Genomic DNA, 19547 nt, shown 5'->3' on the forward strand with positions numbered 1-19547 from the left:
TATACTTTGTGTTCAAATTTGGATACTTTGCAAATGATCCAATTTGTCTTGGAGATCTTTTGTACGACGATAAGGCTTCTAATATCGTTTGAACATTTTCTTTAATATATTTACCCTTTTTTATTTAAGAAAAATATAGTGCAGAGAATAGTACATCAAGTAGCTCGAAAGATTTTCTTTTTAATCATTTGCCGGTGAACTTTTAAATTAAGGTTTTAACAAACTGGTAAACCATTTGAGATTGAGTCCAAACCAATATTTACCCACTCATGACACAAAGTTTTGATATTACAACAATACATACATCATGTGATATGAAATATTCTTAGCTTTAAGTGTATTTAATTATAAATACGCCAACCAAAATTGATAATGAGAAATAATTACTAAAAAATGACCTTCAAACCTAGTAAGTTTAAATTGATATCTCATTTATGTTGTTCTATTTTCTTCATTTGATGAATAAAAAGACCGCTAAAACCAAAAGTTATATATAGATGTAGTAGTCTCCATGCTTCTATCCGAGTAGCCGATGCTTTCACTATTTGCACGCTTTGGCAAAAAATGAAAATAGAAACAACAAACACAATTTAGAAAAATCCCCAGCATTTTTTTGACAAAAGAATGTGAAAATAAGTTGCAAGAAAATTAAAAAAAAAAACTGGGCAATACTAGTTTCCATCATATTAGGTTTTCCGACTTGATTTCACCGTTAAAGAGGAACAGGAAGAGGAATCTCCTTTATTTATTTGTTGACAAAGTTAAGACTTTTATTATCTATGGTGCTCAACTTCATATGCTTTTGTTAATATTTTAATTAGTTTTGTATTTTTTTTTATTTTTTTATTTTGGACAATCAACATATTTCAAGTCATTCAAATTAAAATAGTGACTATATGTTCGCTTACAAGAATAACAAAAACATCAAAATACAAAATTATCAAGATCCTAATACAAATAAGGACATCAATTACAAGTAGATCGCGAAGAGAAAGAGAAATAAACTGCAAAGATATCCAATTTCTTTTTATGTATAGGGGAGAGATGATGATATATTCGGAAGTCATTTCCGACCATTTAATCAGATTGTATTCTTCTTCGGTATATAAGAGATGCTCCTAAAACGAATGAGTATTTGCCCATAAATTTGTCGATCCACAAAAATAAGGATGTCTATTGAAAGCGATGTAGTGATGAATCGTCGACGTTTTTGAATCGAGAATAGCAAGCCACGAACCATCCATTAAAATTTGAAGAACTCGCCCCACAACTACGAAGAAAAATCGCCCCAAAACGACGAAAAAATATGTCAAAAGACACCAGAAAAGATGTAAAAACATCTTATTCATTACCTACTACCAAAAACTTTAAAATTAAAAGAAATTCTTGCTCAGATTTGGTCCTTTTGGACCAAATCTGAGCAAGACAACTCTAAGATTTTTGTTTTTTTTAGAAAGGGAAGAGAACGAGAGAAAAGACAATGATTTGTAAACCTAATAGTTTAAATCAATATCAAATATATTAATAATCTTGTTTAAGCTAACGAGGGAGGATTAGGACACAAGCTTGTACGTGCACTATCAAATACCACCCTTCCTAACCTTAGATTTAAAAAGATTGGACTGTTGAGACGATTAGACACTTTAAAAAAGACGATTGAGATTAATCAATAGAGAATGCGGATTTTCGAACTGTGCAAGCCCCATATTACTCTTACTTAGTCAGATGGACTTTTTATTGCGTGGAAATACAAAAACAGATCTAATTATAACATGGATTCTCATTCTTCTCTATGTTCGTCCACTTTACTAGGTAAGTCAAAAATATTGTAATCGTTGATCTAGAATCTAATTCAATGATTTTCTCAAAATGTTGTATTGTGTATTGTTAGAAATTTGTTATTAGTTTTTATACATCATCTCTTATCTTGGAAATTTCCAATTTAAGAATTAAGAATATATGATTGTGCTATCATTGATTCATAATATGCTTCATGTTTTTAAACTTTCATCACTTAATTTCTTTTAGTGTTCAAATTTAATATTCTTTAAGTTTTTTTATTTTTTATTTCTAGGTTGTGATTTTATAATATAGTAAGTAATATTTAAAATTTTACCTAATATTCCGGGTATACGAAATATACGGAAGACGTGAATTGAGCGTTTTTTGATGGAAATGACTGATAAAGACCACAACCTATAATAGCATACTTGTGTCGATTTCCTGACCTAGCTTTAGCTTTTGTGTTTATTTTTTTTCACTTTTTTTTCAAAGTATTGTTGTTAGCTATTTACTATCAAAGCACTGACAAAGTTATCCCCTCGTATAACACTTTATGTCTAGTTTTCGAAATTAAAATTTTGTTATCTATTTGTAAATCATATATAAGTGCTACCCAGTTTATTTCTCAGTGTTACAAAGTTAGGCTTCACAATGACAACAATAAACATCTCATCAGCCAAAAGGTTCAAGCAAATAACTTCAGAAAATCCACCAATATCAAACATCTTTAACACCATAAAACAATACCATTATCTTCAGGACAAATTCTTCCCTCCCAAGCTCACTAGCATAATCCTAGTGAGGTGTCGGTCAATTTTGAGCAAAATGCCTCAAGTTCAAACATAACATGCATCTTTGTTTTCCATAGGGACAATCCAGAAATTGGTGTATATTAGATTTCTTACAGGTATATATAACAAAATTCTGGAGTAGGTTTTTTACATTCTTTTGTATTGTGATCTTCACCACAGTTGTAGCATGTTTTCTTCTTCTTCTTCTTCTGGTTCTTTTGGTGATGCCAAACTTTGTTTATTAGCAAATCTCTGTTGTAATTATTTTATGTTTTATCCATCAATGTAAACAGTTGAACTTGTTTATCTTTACATCATATCTCCCATTTGACTTCAAGTTCAGTTTCTCTTAAACCTAACTTTGAAAGACTATAGCAAACAGAAAAACTACTAAAACCCAAAGACTAAAATAGTATTCTCTCTGTATTTTTCTTTCTGATACTTTCAGTATTTGCATATTTTAAATCACATTTCATAAAATAATCATTCAAGTCATTCTACGGTGAAAATCACAGTCAAACAAGTTAAGAGAAGTAATTTACATTGGTCTTATCGCCTATCATGTAAGGTCTCCGGAACTTTCTTTCCATATCATATTTTTGCCAAACAAGTTGTCTCTCTGTTATATAGTGCCTCATTTTTTACCGCCTAAACTGACTGTATCAAGAACACATCATAATATATGCCAAACAAGATAAATTCAGTCATTATACACTGTTTACTATAACTATAGCATTATTGTCATATAAACAATGCACTTTTTGAAATTCATAGTTTCGCTATAACTTCTATTTTTGTGTCAGTATTATTGTTTTCTTAACTTCGCCAGAGTGGGTGATGCTCTCGCTATTTTCACATTTCAGAGGAAAATGAAGAGAGGAATAACAAACCTAATTCAGAAAATATCATTGTTTTCACAAAGATAAGTTGTAGAAAAATAAAATATTCGGGACAATATTAGTTTTTATCTAGCGGATCAGGTTTCCTAAAATATTGTTTATTAGATTATATGGACAATCCACGGATTAGTGTATATTATATTAATACAGGTATAACAAAAGACCTGAATAGGTTTTTGACATTCTTTTGTATTGTTTTCTTCGCCATAATTGTAGCATGTTTTCTTCTAATTATTGTTCTGGTCATGTTTGACTTTGTTTATTGGAAAATCTCTGTTGTATTTATTTTTTGTTTTATCCATTAATGTAAACAATTGAACTGTTTTATCGTTACATCCTATCTCCCATTTGGCTTCAAGTTCACCTTCTCTTAAAACTAACTTTGAAAGACTATCGTAAACTGAAAAATTATTAAAACCCAAATAATATAATAATATTATCTCTGTATTTTACTTTCTGATACTTTCAGTATTTGCATATTTTCAAATAATTTGACGTCCAGAAAGAACAAATACGTTTTGTGAAATAATCATTCTAGTCATTCTACGGTAAAAATCACAGTCGAACAAGTTAATTAGAAAAGTAAATTATGTTGGTCTTATCGCTTATCATATGAGATCTCTAGCACTTTCTTTCCATATCATAGTCTTTTCAGGCAAGTTGCATCCTTATTACATATAGTCTCATTTTAATCGTTTAAACTGACATCAAGAACATATCATAATATATGTCAGACAAGATATATTCAGTCATCATACAGAGCTTAGTGTATCATTATTGTCATATGAATTATGTACTTCTTGAACTTCATAATTTCGTTAATAACCACTATTTTTGTGTCATTATTATAGTTCTAAATATGTTCGAGTGGGTGATGCTCTCACTATTTGCACATTTCAGAGAAATATGAGGAGAGAAAGAACAAACATATTTCAGGAAACATCATTGTTTTCACTTTAAAAGATAAGTTGTAGGAAAATAAATACAATTTAGGCTCTTGATCAGTTTATTGATAAAACGAAGAATTTTATTATATTTCCCAATGTGATGGATTTTCAAAATCAAATTTTCATTTTGTCTTGGAAATTAAAAGTCACGAATGGATGTTTCTCTAATTCATATTTGTTTGCCTTGTAGCATAGATCATAGTGAATAAGCATGTTATCGATAGTACAATCAAGTCCAATGGCGTACTACGGTATTCTTCACGAACTTCCACATAGGAAAATTCAGGGAGCTAAGTCTGGGTACTACCAGATTCACCAAATAGGAAGACTTAGACCCTCAATGAAAAGACTTAGACCCTGTACGCTGATATCTACAAAATTCACCAAATAATGCAATAAATACTCGGTATTGGTGTCAAGGGTGTGTAAAACAAGTTGTTGGTGAAGGATTGGTCTCCAAATATTAACGTAGAGCTTTCATCCCGTTCATTTATCTTCTCGATGAGGCAATAAGAAACTATGCCGAAACCATATCTACCTTCCAATAATGTCAAGGAAGATGTTTCGCGCTGACTCATTCCCATTAGTCCATCAACATGTTTGACGACGATATTTTCGCTTTCATCGGCTCATCCAAGTAGAAATTCATTTATTTCCACATTTTGACCATTTTTTACCATCGTTAATGTTTTTGTTCCGAATTTTCCAAATGAATCAATATCATCTCCATATGTCACCTTATACAGACGTTCGTCGAAGTTTCCACATTCGGAATTAGGGTAGCTGTTGAAGGAGCATGGTACCACGGCTTAAATGTGGGTATTTTTTGTATGCATAAATTAGAGATCTTTGTATAATAGTAATATATTAAAAAAAATATTAATATATTCAGCATTCTTATCAGAAAATAAAAACAAAAAAGAGTTGTACAGAGAATAACCAGCAGTGTATGCTTAAGAAAACCAGTAGTGTAAAAGAGTAATCAAAAAGGTGGTTACATTTCTCTTTTCTTTTGACGTTCACCATTAAACTATTGAATCAACGTTTCGACGGTTACCGGCAAACCATTGAGATTGAATCCAACTAACTGTCTGCCAAATCATAATATAAAATTTTGAGAATAAAGACAATATAGTAGTGGCACGAAATATTCTTAGATTTCTTAGTAGAAAATTTATAAATACGCCAACCAAAATCGGTAAAGAAAAATAATAACAAAATGATCTTCAAATCTAATAGTTTAGATGGATGTCTCAATAAATAAACAATAATCTCATTTTAAGTTGATTTATTTTTTCCATTTCGAAAAAAGAAAAACAGCTAAAACTCAAAGGCTATGAAAAGTATTCTCTCGGTATTTTTCAGAGTGAGTGATGATTTCACTATTTTCACATTTTGAAAGAAAATGAAAAGATAAAGAGCAAACACATTTTAGAAAAATACTCACTATATTTTCTTGCACAGAGAAAAAACTGCGTGATTGGAGCAATATTAGTTTCTGTTATATCAGGTTTTCTTAACTACAATATAAATAAATTCGAGCCTCTCGATTTCACAGTCATAGAGGAGCATGTAGAGGAATTTTCCGTTTTTAATGCGTCACACAATTAAGACTTCTATTATTTTTTGGTTCTCAAAATTGAATACTTTTGCTAATGTTTCAATCCGCCATGTATTTGTAAATTCGGGATCTTAAGTATGGTGACATCTTCTGAAATGATTCTTTAACACATTTAACCTTCTTCGCCAAAAAAAGAAAAAGTTGTACCGAAAATAATTAATAGTGTTCAACATGTAATAAAAATGGTGGTTATATATATATTTTTTCCTTTTGTCGTTTTACTAATAAACTATCGATCGAGGATTTAACAATTAACTGTAAACCATTCCGAGTGAATTCAACTAACTTTCGATCCAATCATAATATAAAGTTCCCACAGTAATGGCTATATCTACATCACGTGATATGACTTAGCTTTTAGATTAGAAAATTATAAATACGCCAATCAAAATCACTAAATAAAAAAACTAATAATTGATTGATTTTCAAACCTAATAGCCGAAGTGAATATCTTAATAAATCCATTATTAATCTCATTTTTAAGCTAATATCAAATTTTCATCATTTCGAAAACAGAACTAGCCATAAAAACCCAAGGTGACCAAACTTGTGGTACAAAAATCCCGTTCAAATGTTGGGATCCATTAAAACTTCATCTTAAACAAAATTGTTACAAACCCAACCAAATTTTTAAAAATTGATAAAAAAAACCCCAAATTTCAAAATTGGTTTCATCAAATTCTTTGGGGTTTTTGTGTTATTTTTGTTTTTTTTGGTATTTTTGTGTTACTTTTGTTTTGATGGGTTTTTTTATGGATGGATAGTAACAACTTTCGGGTTATAACCCGCGGACCGTTTCAAAAACCTAAAAAAAAAGATTTTGAAACCAAAAGCTATAGAAATAGTAATATCCTCCATGTCTTTTTCAGATCGATTCTTTCAGTATTTACGCATATTCTAATTAATTGAAGATAGAACGCACATACAATCAAACTCACTTTATTCTTCTCAGAATAATTCTCACACTTGACATACATTTCTGCAAAAAATCTAACAACATCACCCCCAACAATTGGTATATATAAAAATTCATGAACATCACAACTAACAAACGGAATTCAATCAGTTCCGTTATCTGTTATCAATGCTAGTAGATCAAAAATACTCAAGTGGTCTAAAATAATTTTTTTTACCCCGTACATAAATGGAAAAATATTTTCCACCTACCTACCGTATTAGGTTTCCAAGATACCGTATAAATACATAGAGAATCCTTCACTTCACTCTCTTAGTCTCTCTCTCTCTGGAATATCATATTCACAGTCAAAAGAGGAGGATTTTATAAATTTTTACTCCATTAAACAGAAAAGAATGTCGGCACTTCAGACAGCACCACCTACCTCTGAATCTTCCTGATCTACATTAACTCCTCCTCCATCTTCTTCTTCCTCTTTTACTTTACTGTTTTATTTTTTTTAATTTTTCTTTTTCTTTTTGCTCATTTCAGAAATATTCTTTTTCTAACACCAAAAATGAATTTTTGATCAGAATTTTGGATCTATCCTCACTGATTTCCTCTCTTTTTTGATCAATCAAAACCCCCCCAGTGTTTTTTTCAGGGGTATTGGTAGTGGGGGTGGTGAGAAATGAGACATAGTAATCATCATCTTCATAAAAATCAAATCTTTGATGAAGATGAAGCACAATGTAAGATCCGAAAAAGAGGGTGTTCATCATCTGCATCTTCATCAGCTTCTTCATCTTTACTCCTTCACAATTACAGATTTAACAAAAGACCAATCTGCACCACCTTACTAGGAGGAGAAAGACCTAAAAATAACACCAACAGCAATTCAAGATCAACTACACCTGTACCCAATTGGAAAATCATGATGAATTCAAGATCATCCTCATCTCCTAAATATCTACCACCACCACCTGGTAATGGTGGTAGTAGTAGATTGGGAAAATTGCAGCAGCAGCAGCAGCAACATTCTCATCCTCCACTAGTTTCAGCCAGGAAATTAGCTGCTACACTGTGGGAAATGAATGAAATGCCATCAGCAGCCTCACCTAAGATTCTAGAATTAGAACATAAAGAATTGACTAGTAGAAGAAGACGGGGTAGAGGTAGAGCAAGTGAAAGGATCCCTAATTCTGGTCTATCTCATTTATCCGATCCGTCGCACAGCCCGGTTTCAGATGTGAGTTTGCTTCTGCTTATCTCTATGCATTTCAATTTTTACTTATCATCTGTTTGATTATTTTATTTCTATGTAAATTAGAGGATGGCTCATTCCAGAAGAGCTTCCACCACTTCCCGAAGGCTGCGTCATACTGATCGTCACCATTGCAATGACGGCGGACGAGGAGGAGATTGTGATTCTATAAGCAGTGCTAGTTATATGGAGGTATCCCTCGCACTACATTGTTATTACATTCTAAAAATGTCCACATAATTGTTTTCTAGCTATTCACTTTCGACTGCATTTATGCTTCCATATATGAATGAATTTAAAGGTGTGGAATGGAGTTTGTCGCGACTCTTTCGGGTGCTTGCATTTAAGAATGATTTTGATGATGTTGCATAGAGTTTGTCGCGACTCTTTCGGGCGCTGACACTTACTAAATCTTAGAATCATTTCGGGATTTCAAATTGCGTGGCAGCTTAGGTTATGGTTATATAAGATATGGTCCACTTTTCTTTGATGATCATTCTTGTTTGAGTAGAATTATGGACTAGTACTATTGCTGCAGATTGAGATGCGTTCTAGAGGCCGAACCCCACCTGGTTCATCTACCGCAGGAGTCAAGACTCGACTTAAGGAACTTAGTAATGGTTTGACTACATCCAAAGAACTTTTGAAAATACTTAACCGTATATGGGGTCTTGAAGAACAACACTCATCTGGTGTATCACTCATTTCTGCCCTGCACACCGAGATTGAACGCTCCCGGTTACTGGTTGATCAGATGATTCGTGAGAAAAGATCTGACAGACATGAGATTGATGAACTTGTCAAACGTCTGGCTGATGAGAAGGCAATGTGGAAAAGTAAAGAGCAAGAGAGAATGCGTGCAGCGTTTGATTCAGTTGCAGGAGAACTTGGGGTAGAAAGAAAACATAGGAGAAGGACAGATATCTTGATCAAAAAGCTTGGCATCGAGCTATCTGAGACCAAGGCGGTGCTGTTGAAGACAATGCAGGAGCTCGAGAGTGAGAAGAGGAAAAGACAGATGATGGAACAAGTTTGTGATGAATTGGCTATAGCTACTGGAGAAAATAAAATTGAGGCCGAGGAGATAAAGAGGGAATCTGCAAAGGTTTGGGAAGAGGCAAAGAAGGAAAAGGAGATGCTACAACTAGCAGATCTCTTGCGAGAAGAGAGACTCCAGACGAAGCTTTCCGAGGCTCAGTATCAGTACGAGGAGAAAAATGCAGATGTGGACCAGCTGGGCAGTGAGCTCGGAGTATTTCTAAGCAATAAAATGGTCAAAGAAAACCGAGGTGCATCTGTGATTCTTCCGAGCAATAAGGAGGAAATGGAGGCCTATTTAAGTAGAAGACTCCTGGCCTCGGATCAGAATCAATTAGATAGTGAAGATGATGAAGGAGAATTGGAAGATGGAGAAGAATATGAAGAAGAGGGGCGACACACCGAAGATGATGAAGACTCTGCTGACAGTGATCTAATTGAATTGAATGTAAGCAAAAACCGTAGGGGCCATGGGTGGAGAAGTTACACTAATGGGTTGGCTGCTTCTGATAATCAGAGGAGAGCTTTGGCTGAAGAAGAGATAAAAGGTGGGAGGAATTCCTTGTCGGAGAGAATACAGAGGGGAAGAGTATCTCTTGAAAGGCGAGGCTCAGGTGGAACTGATTTAGAATATGGCAGAGAAGATTCTTCAAAATGGGGAGGTGGGTTTGGTCAGAGCAAACAAAATCTGGGATCAGAGGACTATGAAGATAATAAGGATCATGGGTATAGATCTGCAAAGGGTCTTAGAGACCATGTATTATCTGATTCAAGGACACAGTCAAACGATGGGTTTGCCAGTCCGACAAGGAAATGGGGACAGATATTATCTTCACGACATCCAGGGAATTTAGCCGCTCATGGAAAACCAGCTGTTGTGCCTGAGAGTGCTCCGAAGACGAGGCTTGTGGAAACCGCAAGAGTAGAAGGGCGGAATTCGAGGCGTTCAAGACAGTGAGAAGTTTTCTTTCCTTAACAAACGGTTGCATTGCTTGTAACTGTCTTTCTTTCTTTCCTTCCACCCACCAGCTCCCCCTTTTCTTTTATCTGAAACTTGGTTAATTATTGATCTCTAAACTATGGAAAGTTAGGACCAATTCTGTCCAATAGATTTTGCTAAAACATGGAACTGTTGCTATGTAAAATGTACAAAAGAGCTACTAGTCTTACTTGACAATAATATGCTCAGAAATACAACAAATTTTCTTCTTCTTTTACTTGGTTTTTTACAGGTGGTGTCTCCCATTATGACTTGAATCAAATATACTACATTCGAGATTTTACTTTTAGATGATTTTTGTATTCAAAATTTTAGCTTAAATGAAGAACGTGTTTAGCGAGTGGTTTATTTGTTAGCTCCGGTCATTTTGGTTCTTTGCACTTCCTTGAAGTTTTTGGTTTGAAGTCTTTGAATATCTTCAGTTTGGGGGAATGTCTGTTGTATGAATTTTATTACCTTTTTCCAACTACCAAATTCCTTAAATCAAACAGAGAGAAGCAGATTGATGTGTATTATATGGTTTTTAACGAGTTTTTACAATATCTGTGACTAAAAAATTGATATCCGATTGGCAAAGAGAAACAGATGCTAGATCACCACAAAGATTTTTGTTTTTCTAATAGGTTCAGAGTCAAGAGGATACACAGCACTGAAGGAAAACTCATTACAAGTATAAGAAGTAACAAAACTCACCACTGGATATTCTTTGTAGAACACAGGGTGGTATTCAAGTAAAACAACATAAAACTACATTGTAGTTAGGCTCCGTATGACGGGGTTGGTACAGGAGATGGGGATTTCTTTTCGTTCCTTTTTGTGTTACATCAATACAAAGGAGGTAAAAGAACGTGGAGAGCTCGGATAATAAAGATTCTGACGTAACTCCTACAGTTAGACTGCAAGGTATTACTGTGTGGTAGTTTCTCGAGTTGTGGAGGTCACCTCAATGTCACCAACTGAGGAAGCCTTCGACTTCGTCAGATATGTGCGTGCCACCTCTAGCATCATCTCTACTTCTTTCTTGTACTGCAGGCGTTGATTTAAAAGGAAATCAAACAAATGGTGATACCAAGAAAAGCTGATGCAACTTAGCATTTTGTGTAGAAATGTGACGAATAAAGACTCGTCAGAAAAAAAAATCATACCTCATTGATCGCGCCTGTTTTTATCTTCGACTGCATTACACACCATTTTTTGAAATGTGCACCTGTTGAGAAAACAAGTTTGGTTAAAGAGGCAGAGTGGAGGTATGAGTTAGCCATTGTTCTTAAGGTGGTCATTATAAAATTCCATGGGAGGCATCATCGAGGACGAACACCTGAATCTTAGAATCTCATCTTAGAAGAACTGGACTAAAATCTTACCCACTTTAATATCCATATGAGAAGAAGTCTCTGAAGTAGTTTCCAGACACCACTTACAATGGACCTGAAACATCGCACAATCAGATTAGAACGAGAACTGCTCACCTGAAAGCCTGGAACCATTACTGAGGTCCCCTAAAAGCTCAGGCTGCACGGTCCAGTTGGTAGCTTCCAGGTAAAGTCTCAATGGTGAACCATGGATCTAAAGCCATCTACATATGAAAAGCAGGATAAGCCGGCAAAACCAGGTCGAGTCCAGAGGTGAAATAATCTACAGCATGAGCGAACGATTGGATGCATCTGTAAAAGTGTACCACCCAGAAGGAAAACCCTATGGTTCAACGGCAAGAGCTATTTACTGATCTATATGCAAAAACAGTTGGGCGAGGCCATGGGGTATGTAAAAGTAAACTTCTTACAGACTATTGAAAGACAAATATACAAGGGCCTAAAGAACAGTTTGAGCAAACACGTATGTAGAAGTAACAGTTAAAAGCAAACATTCCCTTCGCAAGGTTTTAAGACTGGGATATAAGTTACCTCGAAATAAGATCCAAAGGGAACATCATGTGCCTGTTGCACAGTTTCAAACACCTGAGACAAAAAAAAAAGTATTATATACATAATGTGTGAGCCAAATAGTGATCAGAAATTTCCTCATGACTGGAATAACTGAGTGAAATGTATTGCTTGAGCTCTTGAGCTAGAAAACAGAAGAACTTGTCAATAACAACACAATAAGGTCAAGTATATAAGCTGTTATACCAGTTTTTTCTTATCTGCTGATAGAACAGCATGCTGCCACTCGGTCATGGCAGTGTCTGGAGGACACATGGGACTGTTACAAAGTGATCTAAACGTAATTTCCCTAACCTGGCCTTCATATTCATCTGCATCATGCCACTGGCCCAACTAGAGAAAACCAAAAGCACAAAAGTTAAAAAAAAAAAAAAAAGTCCAACTACTTGCATAGCCATGGAAAATCACAGTGACAAAAACTGCCGGGCATATATTTCCTGCATGAAGTCCGAATGTGACAATTTTTTTTGACTAAACACATACCAAGATAAATCAACACTTACATTAAGGTTAGTGTCCTTCCGTTGTGCTCGATATTCACTTAGGAAATTTGAATCATCGCTCATCAGCACAAGAAAGAACTGCTCAGCTGTGCAAGGGAAATCATCCTAAGAAGAGAGAATAATGTATCCAATTAGAAAAAATGTACCAAAATAAATCTAAGAAGGTGTGGCTGTGAGGGATAAAGAAGAGGCATACATTGTAAATACCAACTAGAACTTCTTCTTTGACAAAAGCTTGATATTTCACAGCCTTGGGCACATTTTGTTCAGGCATTTTAACTGGTCCAGAAGCTCTGACAGAGCTGCTATGCGCACGCAACGCAGATTGCGCGTTCTCCTACATGAAATGAACAAAATACAGTAAGGTTATGTTCAATTGTTAGTCAAGCGAATTAGACATGGAGAGAAAATTAAGACACAAGATACCTGGAAAAAGCATCAACAGTGTACAGCAAGGGTTAAATATCCATTTCTAACTTTATAATGAAAACGCAGTTTATAGATCAATTGATGCTAATCCCTAGACTAATTGGGAACTAATCCATGTGAATAGAGAGTCGCCAAGATTACATGTAGCAGGTAGCGTCCAACTGCTGTGGCACCAAGCACCATCGGGAAACAAAAAAGTGTAATATGTGTTGCTGTAATCACTAAATTTTTTAAAACCTTCATGTTCATAGTAATGATACGAAGGGATGATAAGAAGAAAATGAGAGAGGAAAAGAGAAAATTGTGAGGACCTTGGGTAAATCTAAAGCATATACGAGATATATATATACACCGTTGGATTTTCAAATGTTGACGACATATAGGTAGCATGTTATACAGGTACTTGTTTTAGAGTTTCGAGAACTAGACAAACATCTCTGCTGCTCCATACTCAATACACGCACAGGTGGCTTGATGGATGTTGTCAAAGAAGTCAATTCCACCATTTTGATCTGTTGGCCACTGGTCCACTAGACTGATGTGAAGATTTAGAAAGATGATACACAAAAGCCATACGCAATTCATTATTTAATGAATATATCTGTGGTGTTGAGTTGATGTGATGTTATAGAAGTGAGAGAGAATCAAATAAACCAATCAATAAGAAGCCTTGGTTCGTGTTTTATACTTCGGTTAGTTTAGATTACATACCTTCATCAAGTTGGTGTTGCAGTACGACAGCAATGGATCAACTAAAGAAAAACGGTACGAAATTCGACCAAAAGCTAACCATGGAAAACATAACAATGTTAAGAGGTTTCTTATTGAGATTGGCGGGTACTGGAAGCTCTCAGATGACTAAGTATGAAGAAATGATGCTTACAAATTTTTCTTGAGTAAAATATTAGATGCACTTAAAGCACATATATATAAATATCCGCATAGCGCGTAACATTAAAAAAACATTAGGTGAAATCCCACCAAACATCTTGCTAGCAAACTTTGAAATGAAATTGACTATTTAAGGAAAGTTTGTTGTCCCTTTTCTTTGGACCAGTTGGAGAGCTGTTGTCTATGGACCACCATTGCACGAGAAATAAAACCACCCCGTTTTAAGCACAACAAGATCGCCAATAGCCATCTGTTGTGTCTATGTCTTCGTGTTGATATGTGAAATTTATGTGAAATTTTTCTTCTGTTTTTTTCTACCGTATCAAGTTTTTTTGTTTTGTTTTGTAAAGTCAAAATTCACCGTATCAAATCATGTTATTATCTGTTTGTACTAAACATTTGCATGCAAACTTTTCCAAGTCACTCCGTCCCATCAGTAGAGCAAAAGCTAGAATTTTTCCTAGAAATCTTTAAGCATCTACCGTATCAAATAAAAATTTAGCATATCAAATCATGTTACCATCTCTTTGTGCTAAACATTTGCATGCAAGTTTTAACAACGAGAGTCACTTCATCTCATCAGTAGAGCGAAAGCTAGGATTTCCCTAGAAATCTTTGAATCACTACCTGCATGAGATCAGTTTCAAACCTATGTTTTTCTTTAGTTGATCCACAGTAGTATTAATAGTACTGCAACACCAACTTCATGAATGATGAAGGTATGAAAATCCACATCTAACCAGAGTATAAACCATGAACCAAAGCTTTTTATTGTTTGGTTTATTTCATTCTCTCTTTCTCTCCACTTACTCACTTCCATTATGTCATGTTTAGTTAGTTTATGGTTAACACGTCGAGGAGAATCAATTAATCCAGGAAGCTAATTCCTAAATCCTTTAAACACAACTAGTACTAAGTTTCCCTGTTATTTGGCCTATAATCAAACCACATCGTGTACACTGTCATGACTATGCATTTTATGCTTGTCTATATTAGGAAGGTATAAGTCTGTTTTAATATCATAAAAAATATATATAGACAAGTTACATTAATATTACTTCTCTTATACTTTTTCTTTCTATAATAGGTCAAAAGTACTTGTCCAACGAATTAATAAAGGCATAAAAGGGGAAGAGATGAACCTTCTTTTCAGCTTCTAACATTGCGTGGAAATTCTTTACTGAACGTTGTAAAGCACGTAACGCATGATTTCTGTTCCAAAATGATGCGAATTTATATCTGACTCTACCTGGAAAGCAAATGAAGGAAAATGATATGTGTTGATAGATGTCCTTAAACAAAATAAAACGATGTGGTCTTGAAGCATCAATATTACGAGTTTGAGGAATTATAAACTAGCAGGAATTACTGAAACATTTATATGGACATCAACTGCTGAGAAGAAAGAAGGATGGCTAAATACACATCGATGCCGGTACCAAGGTGTTAAGAAACTAGGGTCCAATCCTACCATGCATAAATTGTAAATATGGTGCAATACAAGTTACAAGTAGAATCAACTAACAATGTATCCTGTTATGTTCAATAATAGTGGTGAAAGCATGACAGAACTCGCAAAAGGCATTTAATGAAAGCAGAATATTTATGCAGTATTATAAGAATGCTAACCATCTTGACTTCCCAAAGGAGGAACACCATGCCCACCGGCACCCATTCGGAGAATAATAGTAATAGCTGGATTTATAAATGCATGTTGGCTCCTCTTTATCTGCAACAATATAGATAGTGGATACCCAAAACCCCAACAAATTGATTGCCATATATGAAAACAAACTTGAAGCAAGAATAAGAATATATACCTCGTCTACATCATCAAATGGAATAATAACCTATACAGAAGTAGGAACACATTAATATACCAATTGATGTAACTATTACAAGTCATAACTTTTATCTACTAAGATGAGAAAGAAACCTTCATTTGCTTGGAAAACACATTTGAATGGAAGCATATATGCCATGAAGAAATGTACATACGTCCGTGATACAAGAATGACCTCTCAAGCGCACATGAATAACTGTTTTCAACAACCTGAAAGATTTATCCATTAGACAACCTGCTGCAATGACAGGGAAGACGCTTTGGTTCAGCGCATGGAAAATATTCCATAAAGGCAATTGGAGACACTTGCCTCATCTGGAAGAAGTTTAAAAATTGTTTGTAAAGGACCAGGTTTTTGATGAACCACCGTGGGACCTTGCTTATCTAAAGATACTCTTCTTCTAGTATTTACTCCACCATATCCGCTCCCCCTATTGAAAAGTTCAGCATAAGAAAATTAGATACCTAAAAGTTTCTTTGCATGTTAGCGTGTTTAGCTCCTTATCATGAGAGGTGCATGGACAAATGCACTACTATTATCAAATGAAAAAAATAATAACCGTATAAAAAAGATGGAACCTACAAAGAAAAGAAAAGGCTAAAAAAGTAAAAAGAAAAACAGCACTAAATCATAAAAATGAGAAACAAAACAAGTATTATTTTACACATGGAAGTGTATTACTGCTTCTATGCCTTTCAATGTGGAGACGGTGATCAACACAGAGACAAACAAAATAAGAAATCTAAGCATGAGCAGTACCTTGAAGATCTACATGTTTTGATATGAAGACAAACCTGAAAGAAAAAAAATGGGCAGGTAAGGAATTATTTTTTTAATGAAGATCATTACATGAGATAAAACAATGATTACAGCGTCGGTCACCTGCCCCGACGTGCTATCAAGTGCATGCCAGACCGCTCCAGATTGACCTTCACCTTCTACTGGAACAGTCACAGAACCAAGAACTGTGCTTTTCCAAATTATATCCCAATCATATATCGTCACATTAATCTACAAGAATAATCAAAATAAGCTCATTTAACAACGAGAAAGAGAATATCAAGGTAAACATACGACAGATTCTCTATACAATGAACAGTAATAGAAGAAGTTGGGCCTAAATTGATAGACTCCTACACCGGTACATCCCAGTTAAGAAATCAAAACAATTAACTCTACCTGAACAGGAAGCTCGTCCACATTAAAATTGAACTCCTCACCCCACATTGGATTTCTAGATCCAGGAACCATGGAACTTTAAAGAAAGAAGGGGAAAAAGTGAAAAACCAGTCAAACAAAATTAGTACAAAGCTAAAACGATGTAAAAATTATGTCAATCACGAGATATTTACAACGCTTCAATGTAAGAGTAATGTGCAAGAAAAAGAAAAATGATGTGTCGACCTAGGTGGGAAAAGATAGGCATGAGACTGATGAATATGTGCTATTCAACAGATGAATGCAACAGGAAGTAAGTCTTCCGTGAGTCAGATTTCTACACATGTGAGCACCTCAACAGATGAATATGTGCTATTCAACAGATGTATGCAACAGGAAGTAAGTCTTCCGTGAGTCATATACCACGGATACAATAATTTAGGTTTTGCTGCACATAATTGTTTGGTAAGAACCAAAGAAGCATATTCATAGATTAGCCACCGTTCAAATACCAGAAAGGCATAATAAAGTTACTCTATGAATCTAAGGTAAGGTTATAAATACCACATACCCTAACAGCCTAACTAATACCTATTCATGCAATTCAATATAAGTCTCAAAAACCATCAACAACTGCATTCCTAATTGAGCAATATGATCCACCAGATAAGTTAGCAAATCTGTATGAAATGCCTGGTGTGGCGAATATAAGAAAAAGATTACAGATCAATTACCTGAATCTTTTTTGTTGACCACAAGTAATGATAGCATATGGGTCCGATGTACCATTCAGGTTTGCCCCAATAAGATTCTTTGCAGCGAGAAGTTCCAGCTGTAAACCGAGACAACCACCTCATATTAAAAAGGAAAGTTAGACAAAAAATGATCATGAAACTAATTTGTGTTCATTTAATGAATAAGTTGGAGCACCATTAAGATCTTCAGTTCGTCACACATATAGAATATTATTCATCAATAAAACACAAAAAGGGAACAATTAGATTCAATACTTTATATGGTAGAAAATACCTTGATCACATATACAGAATTGCTATGTAAATCTCCCTTCAACTGGCCTATCTACAAAATAAGTGCAGAACTGCACGTCAAACAAATGGAAAAATTACTCAATGTAAAAGAGCACAAGTGGAGCAACAAGTCAAGTACCGCACAATCAGAAGATCAGTTATCGTGGAAAGGGAGTATCAAGTTGGTTAATTATTCATGAATTTCTAAGACTTACACATTTTACGTCATTTAGAAGTAAACTCGGGACACTAACTCTCCAGAACGTCTCCACTATGTTACAAACACAAACAAATTGATTTAAGAAGGCAGATTAAGATTGACCAATAAATTGAGCCATTGCCACAGAAAGACAGATACACTTTGGTTGCTCGTTTCACAATACAAATTATATTTCACTGAACACCACTACCGCATTCAACCTACACACATGCTCCCGCCAAACAAGCATATCAAATACAAGATTTCGAGTCTAAATACTTTCCCGGATTAGTATAACCCCGTCACTCCAATCTTCTTACTTATATGAATTCAATAATCTCATTCAACATATCACATTAATAAAAAACAAATCCCCAAAAACATTAAAATTAAAAATTCACTCATAATTAAGAAATTCCAAGAAATTGTATTTCTTTTCCCTAAACATTCATTAAAATGCAAACAAAAAATCAAGAATCATTCACAAATTGAAGAAATTAATTGAGGAAAATAAAGAAATTACTGACCCTATCAGGATCATCAAGGTCAGCGCCACCAGCAGCAGAATCATTACAAAGACCTCTTTGATCATCATCATGCTCATGGCAATAATAAATCCCACCACCAGTATAAAAGAAAGTAAATGAAATAATCACAAAAATTGCAGCAGCAACAGTGATTTCAATCTCCCACCAAGATGGGATCAAAAATTCTAACATGATTTTATTCATTTTTCCTAAAATAAAAAAATAAATTAATCAATAAACAAAGGATTAGAAATTTGGTGGAAATTTTTCTAGGGTTTGGTGATTTTGAAGAATTTCTAGGGTTTTGGAGGATCGAAGAAGACGAGGAAGGTTCATCGTTTTGATCACAAAGGGGAAGAGAGAGAGAGTCAAATTAGTTGTTGGAGGGAGAAAAACAAGAAATGACTTGGGTTTTATAAATCGGATTTTTACGTATTTACCCTTTTTAATCTTTTTTTATATATTCCTCTTTTATAAAAATAAATAAAAACAATTTCGCACTGCTTCACTAACAACAAAGTCGGCGGTTCTCTCTTTCATAGGTAGGCTTGGCTATCCAAAAGGGAATTGGCGTGCAGATTATTGCCCGACTACCTCCCATTCGAATGTAAATATCATCTTGTGTTTTCTTTTTAATAAAAGCCCGGTATGTGGCATCCTTTCATTTTATAAAAAAAAATAAAAATAATATATTTGGTTCGTATAAGCTCAAGTCAGGATGGATCCAGGAAGGATAAATTTCATTCGAAGGTCCAGATTAGAAGTTTTGATCGAGCAAATTTTTTATT

At 34.6% G+C, this 19547-nt stretch overlaps 2 protein-coding genes across 3 annotated transcripts; one reads left to right on the forward strand and one right to left on the reverse strand.

The window, feature by feature from the left end:
• Positions 1-7303: 7303 nt before the first annotated feature.
• Positions 7304-10454, forward strand: LOC113343914 (uncharacterized protein At5g41620-like). Its single transcript, XM_026588006.1, has 3 exons — positions 7304-8184; positions 8266-8391; positions 8738-10454. The coding sequence occupies exons 1-3, from the start codon at positions 7627-7629 to the stop codon at positions 10193-10195; spliced, it is 2142 nt and encodes a 713-aa protein (XP_026443791.1). The 5' UTR covers positions 7304-7626; the 3' UTR covers positions 10196-10454.
• A 369-nt stretch (positions 10455-10823) lies between these two features.
• On the reverse strand, positions 10824-19130 carry LOC113343915 (BAG-associated GRAM protein 1-like). 2 transcript variants are annotated; one of them, XM_026588007.1, is made up of 18 exons: positions 18760-19130; positions 18035-18085; positions 17740-17837; positions 17027-17102; positions 16730-16858; positions 16607-16641; positions 16157-16277; positions 15940-16056; positions 15824-15853; positions 15633-15732; positions 15146-15252; positions 12880-13020; positions 12684-12788; positions 12367-12513; positions 12142-12195; positions 11602-11665; positions 11383-11444; positions 10824-11263 (listed from the first exon to the last, which is right to left on the reverse strand). In XM_026588007.1, the coding sequence occupies exons 1-18, from the start codon at positions 18961-18963 to the stop codon at positions 11144-11146; spliced, it is 1761 nt and encodes a 586-aa protein (XP_026443792.1). In that variant the 5' UTR covers positions 18964-19130; the 3' UTR covers positions 10824-11143. The 2 variants fall into 2 exon arrangements, with proteins under 2 accessions (XP_026443792.1, XP_026443793.1); XM_026588008.1 differs by lacking the exons at positions 10824-11263; positions 11383-11444; positions 11602-11665 and adding an exon at positions 11679-11813.
• Positions 19131-19547: the final 417 nt, after the last annotated feature.

Source organism: Papaver somniferum, unplaced genomic scaffold, assembly GCF_003573695.1.
Source record: "Papaver somniferum cultivar HN1 unplaced genomic scaffold, ASM357369v1 unplaced-scaffold_7, whole genome shotgun sequence".
Lineage (NCBI taxonomy): Eukaryota > Viridiplantae > Streptophyta > Magnoliopsida > Ranunculales > Papaveraceae > Papaver > Papaver somniferum.